Below are 10,849 nucleotides of genomic sequence, written 5' to 3'. Positions count from 1 at the left end.
TGAAATTTAATTTGCTTTTAATACGCTCTTAGCGCGACCTTGCGAGCAAATCAAGCAGCAATACACATTTGTTTCTTTAGATGCTTTAGATGATGGCGTCCGGTGGTTACGCGTTGGAAGGTATGCGATTGTATTCATTTCTTGCCGCCGGCGTCGAACTAATTGTGCTGCGCGTTATTTAATGCACGTCGTGTTACCAGCTTCCCACCGGGCGCGCATTTTTGCTGCCCTAGAACTAGAAGCGCGGGGCTGACAGGAGCCGTCAGTCATCGCACAGAGCCACGGCATACGTGGTTGGTCGCTAATGTGTGTTGGCAGCGAAAGCGTTGACAGCAAAAAGGCTTCCGCGAAACCTTGCTCCTTAATTGATTTGGCTAGAGATGTTGCACATTTGGAGTTGGGTCGCTATTCAGCGACCGACGCTTCCGCGATGTGGTCAAACGCTTGATACAATTTCCGCGTTTTGACGTATGGGCGGTATGGGCCCATCGTGAGCGCTGTCTCTGGTGTTCGTAATTCATGTCGTCATTTTCTCTGTTCTTGTTGAAAGAATGACTCCTTAGTCGCAGCTCCTGGGAGCTAATGGTGTGTTTGTTGATTGTTGGGTCATACCCCTTTCCTCTTTTCAATTGATTGTTGCGACTGTGACCTGGAATAAGCTTGAGCTTGTTTTCGGTTCTTGCTAAAGTTCATGATGTATCCCTGACTGGAATGACAGCACAATCCGTAGGAGCCTTATGCTGTGTAGCTGCAGCGGAATTTATTCCGCGTCAGTGGACTGTCGTTGCGATTTCCCCATGCCAATCGGATATCGCGGAACTGGCAAATGGCGCTTGTCTAGTATGAGAATTGAATGCTAAATAATGTTCTCCGCGTTGATGGAAGAAACAAAAAGCGCGCAAGCACCCGGAACAGTCGGGTTTTTTTTCGAGCAGCGTCTTATGCGACTTTTGTTCTTTCTCGGGGTACGTTCTTTTAAATTTGCTGCTTTATAATCTTATGAGAGTGACCGGGGTTTGTTGTCCATTTGGAATGTGCGCTTTTGGCGCAAATGGCCGAATTTGACTTCGCCCCGAACTCTGAGGTGCTGCCTCTTGTTGTAAATTTTTTTTTTACAGCTTGAATTTTTGTTTTGATGCACAAAGACAGCAAACACAAGTGACAGGCGCAGCCTCATTGTTTTAGTAGTTTAATAGCAGTGGTAGAGAGATTTGACTTGCATGTAAAAATTATGTTGCTTATGGTGCCATTCTTACAAGTTTGACTTGTACGAACTCTCAGTATAACGAAAAATGATCGTGGTTGTTTACAGTCAAATACATGTTTTGTCATGTTTAATGTGGCGCATTTAATTTGCTTATTTGTCTATTGCATTGTTGTTTTTTTCCACCTCATAAGAGTTCTCTTTATCTGTGATGAGTTTTTCTTTTTTCTTTTCTTGTTTTGCAGATTTACGAAAACAAGCACGTCAGCTTGAAAATGAAATCGACCTCAAGCTTGTCTCATTCAGCAAGCTCGGCACTGGCTTTGGTTCCAGAGAGCTCAGGAATGAGAGGTGAGGTGTTGGCATCCATCAATTCCTTTTTTTTTTTTGCACCTGCTGGATAAAAAATCTTGAGACAATAGAAAGCATTTAAATGTGTTCAGCTACTGACCTACGTGATGTCGTTGGCAGTTTTCTTTTTCCTCTTCGCCATTGCTAGAGTGTTGGATGGTGCAGGGTTAAAATCAGTGCAATACTCGCAGCATTGTGAATGCTGCACAGACTGTGGGCCATTGTGTGGGCTTTCTTTCATTTTTTTTTCCGTCACTTTTTCCAACAATGTGCTCTTGAATGTACTTTCCATTTGCTCCTCTTGTATAAGTAAACTGGCCAGCAGTCTCATTGACACAACAAATGCCTCTTTAGCGGCTGAATAGCCATGGTTCATGAGAGATGGCAAAATGACAAGTGTTTGAGGGCTCTTTTGGAGGGAGATCATTATCAAAATGTGAACTGTTAAGCAGTTGCCGCTTTTGTGTAAAATAAGGCTGCAAAGCCATTGAGTATGACCTGTAATGATTTGCAAGTGTTTGCAGTTGCTGCACATGAAGAGTGTGTTGAATCAAATATGAAGGATCATTCGCAACTACGCTCTAAACCGTACGCATCATTATGGGTGTTATTACACAGTCTATGTGATGTAATCATTATTTATAATGGCACATACTGTGCAGGTGGAAATGTCCTCATTCTTTACACACTGCAGTTCTTTTGTCCTTTTACTTTTTCTGCAACTTAACTGTGAGTCGTTATCTACCAGCGCTTATTAAATCTGAAATCTGCTGTTGTGTGCTGTTAACATGTTTGTTACTTCTCGCTACAGGAGCTTGAGGCAGCAAGTATGGTGTTCGTTGTTGACATTTGTAATCTATTGCTTTTACATTGTTTTGGAAACTGCCTGAATGCGTATATTTCTTTTTCTGACCCGCATAGCCATGACACTGCCCCATTGCTTGGCAGGGACCACATGTTTGAGACAATGACTTTGGAAATAGAGCAACTGCTAACCAAGGTAAGCACCTGCCAGCTTTTCTTGCTTCTTTTTTGTCACCTTGCAGTTTAAGTGCGCCTGTGCAACCTTGTGTCTCGTGTGCACTATCAGGGACAAATGATTGTGGAACACGGTAGATGTGAAACAGTTTCATTCTCGCTCGGGCTAAGTATGGAGGCGATGAACAGACCTCCTGTGAAACCTTCAATTGGACCACTAGTCAAGGCTGAACTGCAATCCCAAAATTTCAGTTTATATTCAGTAAAAAAAATTGAAATGAATTGAGTTAGTGCTGCACAAATCCCCATTTCTGTGACAAAAATGTGGGTTCACACTAGGCTCTCCTTCAGTACAACATTCAGTGTGACGATAGTGTAACGGTGGCTGCTGCTGCCTTCCTTGATGTTTCTTCTTACCGTTTTAAGCTATAGTAGGATACAACTTAAAAAAACAGCAGTTGTCAACACTGTGCCGCGGTCCGCGGCGTCCTGTATTGCTCCGCTAGCCAATCACAACAGTAAACGAAATCAGCTTTTTAATGCTGTGACTTTATTAAACGAGCCAGCTATCAAAATTTTAGAACTTATAATTTTTTTCTTGTGATTTGCTTCTTGTTTAGGTAACAAGAAAAGATTTAACAACGGACTACTTTTTTGTCGTGGAGGAATTCTGTGCAGCGGCCCTGAATATGGGGGGAGCTTCACTGCAGACTTAAGTTGTATCCGACTATAGGAGTAGGAATGCGCAGTGCGTTTCTGTTGGCCCTTTAACCACCAAATTAATTCCCGAAAAACATAACAAAAAAAATGGGTAGGTAGGTGGGACAAACTTGAGAAAAAAATAACCAGAAAGCTACGTGATTTCGCTTTGTGTCATTTGCCCAATTTTTGGATGTTCTGTACTCGCACTGTGCAATAGTGGGCCTTTAGGTGGTCTGCTTTTGAAGGAATGCTGTCTTTTGCGGACTGCATTCAATAGGGTCGCTGTGTGCAACCATTTCACAGGCTCTTGACTGCATTGGGCATACATGCCATGGGCAGGGTCCCCACTTTTCTTTGTCCCTTCCCATCTAGCTTGTACTTGTATGACACACAGGCTACAACCACTAACAATTAGGTCTTTATAATCTAGAAAAGGCCAAAAAAATTAAAACGCAGGTTTCACCACCAGCAGCTTTCTGCAAGTAAGCAGCCGATTTCTACACAGAACAAAAGTAGCGCTTTTCTTAGTATCTGCTTAAATATACAGCCTATCCTTCGATACCTGTGATAGGATTAGGCTAAAGTGGGTGTGCAAGCAGCAACCAAAGAAGGATCACGATCAAAAGCTCAGCTGAGGTCCTCCTCTGCTGATGAGCTTCAGGAGCCCTGCATCGTACTCGTTAGCATCATGCCACCTCTCACTATGTTTTTCCTTGTCACGTGGTGGTGCCATCCATCCAGCTGGGTGAGGTGAACGACCAGATGAGCCAGGTGCAGACGGCGAGCGGGGGAGCGCCCAGTGCCACGGTGCTGCACACACTGCAGCGCCACCGCGACATTCTGCAGGACTATGCCCGCGAGTTCCACAAGACGCGCACCAACGTCCAGGCCCACCGAGAGCGGGACCTGCTGCTGGGATCCGTGCGCAGGGACATTGAGTAGGTGCTTCACCCCGTGCCTTGTGTGTGCGCACATAACGTGTTGTTTCATGGGCATTTTGCTTTCTTGATGGTTTCACTTTTTTTTATACGTGGTTTTTATGTACAATTTACAGCATGTGTCCGTATAAAGAGTGCTAATTCAGTCAATCATTATTGTCATGGCAGCCATGCGCAACAAAGCAATACAGAAGGTTTTTACCTTCCTAAGTAGAGGACGAGGTCCCATAGTGCAGCGATGTACACGGCCCGAGGTGTAAGATTGCAGCAGCAGTAAAATAGCACAGATGTGTACGGAATGCCTAATACTATTTAGCTTAGAAGTAGGTACAGAGTGGTGGCATTGAGGAGAACGTGGAGAGGAATACAGAATTTTTTTTTATATATACCAGGCCTTTCAGGATAAGTGAAACAGAATTTTTTAAGAATAGGCTTTTTGAGGTATGAAGGCAGCTTCTGCAGCACAATTCCTGTGTTGTAGGACATCATAAAGCGGTTGAATAATGTTATCTAGTTAGCCGCTCGACTGATTTCTGTTTATTATTTTTTTAGACACCTGGTTGCATTTAGGGGTTTGTGGCTGGTTGTTAGTAATAGCCGTATCAGTTTTTAGAATTTCGAAAACTTGATTACCGTTAAGGCTGTAGCTCGACAAAGTTTGGCTATTCTAGCTAGTTACATGCACTGGAGAGTTGCTCTGCCTGCATGCATGCTTTTCGAAAGCGCGCATATTTTGGCACAATGTAGTTAGAATTTGTTGCACCACAGCGCTGAGGGTAATCGAGTTTTCAAAATTCTAAAAACTGATACGGGTATTGCTAACGACTGGCTATAAATCTCTAATGGCAACCAGGTTTCTACCTTACCAGGTTCTGCCTTAGTTAAAAGTTAATTATCAGAAAATGTTCAACTGTATTCACCTGTTTTGTGATGTCCGCCAGTGCAGGTATTATTGTGCCACAGAAGCCACCTTCATACCTCAGAAAGCCTGTTTTTAAAAATTCTGGTTCACTTTCACCAAAACAACCGGTATATGGAAGTTACTGGCTAGGCTGTAGGTGAGACTGCTTGAAGGAAGCCACAGACCATCTTCAGAGTGAACAGCATTCAGCAGTTGTAGTTTGAACTCTGGTACCCTAACTTACACCAAATATTTTAGGTCTCGCGATTGCATAAAAGGCACAAGAGAAGCATGTGCGAGCCTTGCTTGCTTTTAATGTTGTGTGTGACTCCTTATGATAGCATTCATGAACATACAAGAGTTTAGTGTGAGCTCATAGACCTCTTCCTTTCTTTCTTTGTCACCTTGCAGAACATTTGACTTCACTTTTACACTTACCTTTCGGCAAAGTGTGGAGCAGGTTGATGTTTCTTTCCGTAACGTGTTTGTTGTTGTCTTCGTTTCAGCTCCTATAAGAATTCCTCCAGCCTGAACCGGCGGTCTGAAGGCTACTTGAAGGAACATGAGCATATCAAAAAGTAGGTGTTCATGTTACTGTCTTATTGGTTTGTTCTTCTACTTTTTTGCCTATTCAGTTGTAGCTAAAGAATTTTTGCCCTGTCTTTTCATTTCAGTTCAGACCGTCTCGTGCATGAGCAGATAAAGTGAGTAGAACTGTTTGTGGACACTTTTGCTGGACCCTCATTTGAGTAATACTCTTTGGCAGCATATGCTTAAATTCTTAGAGGGCATAGGTTTAAAATCAGGTTTTATTCTAAATAAAAAATACGGCAGTCATTTTGTTCTCGGAACGGTTCCACATGCAGAAGTAGTTTTTTTTTTTTTTCAGGTTTTTACCAAAGAGGAGAAATAGCTCACTGCACCCATCTTGTCGCGGGTAACAAATAGCTGTAATTCCACAAACAAGCTATGCAAAGCTAGGTCACAAAAAGGAACTGTTTTCCAAGTTGCCGTGTTTTCTTTCTGCTTGCTTCCAGCAGCTTTGCTCTGCCTCTGTTATTGTCTGCATTCATAGCATTATCGTGCTCATTTTAGACCTATCAGACCTCTTCGTATACTTAGTACCTATGGAACAGTTTTCAAGTTGGCTATAAAATGCGTGCATTATGTAGAGTAAATGCTGTTGAGTGCTCCTCCAAAGTGGGGTGATAATTTACAAATCATTTTTTTTCAATTCCCGTTCTCGCGCCTCACGTTGACGCCTGGCAGCGGTGTGTCACGTGAATTTTTTCTTTAACTTTGTAAGGCGTACGTGATGTCGGCAGTGAGTGGCACACAAAAACCGCAACATTGTATTTGCTGTCAAAGTAGGCAAATGAGGTGGTGTGCACTGCCTACTGGAGACCTTGCACCCTTCCACTTTCCGCCTTATTGTCATACCGTGGCGGGAGAGCAAGCAACAAAAAAGAAGAAGTGAACAACCAAGCTGTGTTGGCCTGATGCTGTTTTGATGGGCGTAGCTGGCTCCAGGCCTGTAGTCCTTTTTTTTTTTCTGGCTCACTTGAGTCTTGAGAGGGAAAAGGCAGAGGGCTGTTTTTAATCGCCAATATCTGGTACTACATAAGCCAGACCGAAAATTTTTCCAAGAGGATGTTGGGTGATTCAGTAGCTGTCAGTATGTTGGCTTTTCTTACCCTCAGTGAAAATCATTGCAGGGACCAGTTAGTTGCAGAAGTATAACAGTTGCCGTTTGCCACGCATGAAGCGAGAGACGGTGCTTGCTACGTTAATGCCAACGCAGTTTTCGGGCGCAGCTTGTAAGAGGTACTGTCTGACCTCATCCAGATGCGAAGCCTTCCTTGCCTTGAATGGTCAGGGCCAAAGGTGAAAGAAGGCGGAGAGCAATTAAATCGGTTTCATTTTATGGAGGTAACCTTTCGGTAGAAATGAGGCTTTGCCTGTTCCTTTTTTTTTTATCTTGGTTAGGATTTAGAAATTGGAAAAATTGTGGTTTTACTCAGAAATAAAGGAACCTACATACATTGAACATAGTGGTTGCAGAATGAAGAATCATCCATTAGTGAATGTTTTATATGCAATGCAGTCATGCTGTGCTGCAACAAATTTTTCTGGAAAACATCAATTGCATTTCCTGTGTTGTGGGCAAGGATATGTGCTAGTAAAGGCTCTGATATCTCGTGCTATAAGTCCACGTGTTATTGTCACTAAATTACAGCTTACAGTTGCCAGTCATATAAGTGCTTCATGCTGACTTGTGTTTAGCACAAAGGTGTTTTGTATTTATTTGCTAACGTTGCTGCCAAATGTACTTACCGACACCACAGGAGGGCTGGATGGCATCTGTGCTCCTTGATATGAGATGCATCACCTGTCTTAGGGCTTGTGCGTGATGTCTGGCCTGCTTCTTTTTTCCAGTATTGCCATGCGAACAAAGGATGAGCTGTTGAGTCAGCGCAATGCCCTGAAGGCCATTCAGACCAAGATGACCACTCTGGCCAGTATCCTTTGGCTGCATTTTACGTTTCGTTCCCCTTGTGTTTTTCTGCTGTGTGCCGGGTATGAGTGTTAACAGCATGGCGAAGCCTTTTGCAAGTCAGCTACGATTTTATTGAAAGAGCGAACAAACCAGTTATCAGTTCATCAGCTTTACTGTAAGCCTTCTTTGTTCACTAGTGTTGTTTGGCAGGTGTAACTTGTAAATTTATAACAGCTAAAGCATGTCCGATTTCAACCTCAAAACTGTTGAATCTGAGTTGTGTCAAAGTTCAGTGTCAAGGTCGTTCTTATTCTGATGTTATTCCTGGCTCTCTCTCTCTGTGAGGGAGAGAGAGAGAGAACAGTAGAACAAGTCTGTTGCGCAGTAGTCATGTGAGAATCTTGATGCCTGAAAATATAATGATGCTACTGCTTTAAAACTGCAAATCTAGCAGTCGCAAGGTGCTAATGAGAACTGCGGTAGCACTTACTATATTTTTGAGCTGCCGCGGTGGTTGAGTGGTTACGGCGCTCGGCTGCTGACCCGAAAGACGCGGGTTCAATCCCGGCCGCGGCGGTCGAATTTCGATGGAGGCGAAATTCTAGAGGCCCGTGTACCGTGCGACGTCAGTGCACGTTCAAGAAACCCAGGTGGTCGAAATTTCCGGAGCCCCTCACTACGGCGTCCCTCAGAGCCTGAGTCACTTTGGGACGTTAAACCCCCATAAACCAAACTATATTTTTGTATTGGAAATGTAATGACGTCATTTGCGACTATCTTGCAGCTGAATTATTCATTACCCTGTCTGAAATAGCCTCGATTAGCGAATGAACAGGTGCAACAGAAGACAGGGACGAGAGAGAGAAGGTACGTGACACTACGGTAACCTCAGCTGCATTAGTGAGGTGTTGTGTGCCTTCTTTCTCTTGTCCTTGCCTCTTGTTACTGTTTTTTCACTGAACATAGGCCAGCCCCTGGCCCAAACCTTCGCTCTTATTGTCCTTATGAGCCCTCTGTAGATTATGTTGGAAGGTAGCTTATTTACCGTAGTACTACCATGTCTTCTAATTATTATGGATGCTGCTTTTCATTTGCCCTTTATCATCAGTTACCAATAGCATAGGTTGATGGTATTAGTGTAATCCGTTGTTTGCTAATACCCCTGTCACACGGGACGTTGAGTGTCATTCGCAGCGAATGACATTACGTTTGAATGGCGTTTTTTTCGCTGCTACACGGGCACAGTCAATGACATTCACAGCTAACGACATTCGCCCATTGAATGAGTTTCCCGAACTCATGCACGCGCGACCTGTGTAATCTCGACGACAGCGGCTTGGCGAAAAATTACAAAACTGATTAGCGAGAACAAAACGTATTCAAAGAAAACTTTATTTTAATTGCTGCAATGAACTTTTCAATAATTTTTTGACGTAAAATAAGGTATTTGAAGCGATTTGCGCAACTACACTCTTGTTCCCAGTTGCCGCCAGTTACTGTAGAGACGGCCGCGTTTGTTTACAAACCGTCCTCCATCTTGCCTGAGTAGCGTGGTCATCACTCCATTTGCCTTCAGTGCTCGCAATGGAAAACAACTCTGCAGCTTCGCCAGCCCAGCAGAAGGCGTGTTGGACTGACGACGAAACGTCAAGAATTCGGCACCAATTTCGCAGCCCTCCATTGTGCCGACAGCGGGAGGAAGTGCGGGCGGCATGTACGGGAGGGATCGTGAGCGGCTTTGAGCCGGTCTTGCTTTGGATATTTCAGTGGATTGCTTGTTGACTATTGCTGCCGCAAGGCGTTGCAAAAAATTTTTAAAGAGTGTATTAATGTGTAACAGTGTGATACTAGCAATAAACATAAAATATGTGTATGAAAAACATGATTTGTAACGTTCTGCTGTATAGCAGTTAGCCGATGGACATCGCCATCATTTGCAAATGCCATTTTGTGTACCCGTGTAGAACGGGAACGCCAGCAGGCAATAACATTCGTTGTGAATGTCATTAAATGTCCCGTGTGACAGGGGTATAAATTACAACAGTTTTGTGGAATTTCTAAGCGTACAGTGCTTAGGAGTGCAACAAGGGTTCCAAAGAGCAAACTTAGTTGAGCCATAGTACTGATAAAAGTTCTGAGCTGTTTGTCAAGTTAGAAGTGTGCAATAGAGCAATGCAGCTACAGGAGTTTTGCAGGGAATATGTTCAATTAAATTTCTTGGTGTTGCCCAGTTTGTTCATTCTTGAGAAACATAGCACGAGGACAAAGACAAAGGAAGGAATACAAACAACATGCACATGCGTACTGTGCATGTTGTATGTGTTCTTTCTCCTTGTCCTTTTTGTGCAAGTATGTTTTTCAATTCTGCAGGTAGTTTATAGCAAAGGTTTTTATACCCAAGACCAAATTGTTTTGCACAGAGCCAGGTGGCACTTAAGGGGTCTACTGCAGTGGGTGTGAATCGTTTCTGCCACAGCAGTGCTTCCTTAACAGCACCGACGACCGCTTTCCCATGATCAACAGCCTAGTGCAGAGGATCAACCTGCGCAAACGGAGGGACTCCATCATCCTGGGCCTGGTCATTGGGACATGCACAGTGCTGCTGTTGCTGTACATTACCCATTGAGATCATTGTGGCTGCTGCTGCTACTGTTGTCCTGCTACCAGCCGCATCTGGCTCCTCTCTTCGCGAGCGCGCCAAAACCCGTGCTAGAAACTTTTGTGCGTTTTTAATGAAATCAAAGGTCGTGGTTGATTCCCCATCGATGTTGGTTGTAAAATATGTATGTTATATTGACCTGTACATAGTTTACCTTTATGCTGCCGGGGAAAAAAAAACGAAATAAAACAAGACATTGCACAGCTGTAACACGTTTGTTTTCTAAGTGGGAATAAAGTATTTTGAATGATAAATTGCGTTTGTATCTTTTCCTTGCACGATGTTTGGAAAAGAGCATATTGGCATAGAGGATGGGCTACTAGTTTAGTTCTTCGTGTTTAGCATGGGTTAATCTGAGGGAATGTTTCGTTCGTGAAAACTGCAGTCGCCGTTTATTTTTTGTTCAGCGGATAAAGTTTCAAGAAATAGAAATGCAAACTGCGCAAATAAGATCCCCCCCACACACCAGGTAGTTTCTGTAGCTAAACCTACCCTTTTTGGTTAGTGTGAAGCGAAATTAGGTGATAATGCATTCTCCTTCATATATTTTGTGCCGTTTTCGACGATTACAAATAGACCCTTGGGAACAGGCAAGCATTTGCTTAGAGGAAATACGCAA

The 10,849-nt window shown here is 43.5% G+C and overlaps 1 protein-coding gene across 2 annotated transcripts; it reads left to right on the top strand.

Moving 5' to 3' along the window:
• The first annotated feature begins 27 nt into the window (after positions 1 to 27).
• Gos28 (golgi SNAP receptor complex member Gos28) lies at positions 28 to 10,484 on the top strand. Of its 2 annotated transcripts, none has more exons than XM_077653849.1 (8): positions 28 to 120; positions 1,450 to 1,555; positions 2,477 to 2,555; positions 3,977 to 4,173; positions 5,581 to 5,652; positions 5,749 to 5,778; positions 7,511 to 7,593; positions 10,073 to 10,341. In XM_077653849.1, the coding sequence occupies exons 1-8, from the start codon at positions 90 to 92 to the stop codon at positions 10,195 to 10,197; spliced, it is 723 nt and encodes a 240-aa protein (XP_077509975.1). In that variant the 5' UTR covers positions 28 to 89; the 3' UTR covers positions 10,198 to 10,341. The 2 variants fall into 2 exon arrangements, 1 of the variants encoding a protein (XP_077509975.1); XR_013312507.1 differs by having other exon boundaries at positions 65 to 120; positions 7,511 to 8,723; positions 9,598 to 10,484.
• Positions 10,485 to 10,849: the final 365 nt, after the last annotated feature.

The sequence above is a fragment of the Amblyomma americanum genome, chromosome 2 (assembly GCF_052857255.1).
Source record: "Amblyomma americanum isolate KBUSLIRL-KWMA chromosome 2, ASM5285725v1, whole genome shotgun sequence".
Taxonomy (NCBI): Eukaryota; Metazoa; Arthropoda; class Arachnida; order Ixodida; family Ixodidae; genus Amblyomma; species Amblyomma americanum.
Note: the sequence above shows the minus strand (reverse complement) of the source record. Positions and strands in the feature narration are given on the sequence as shown.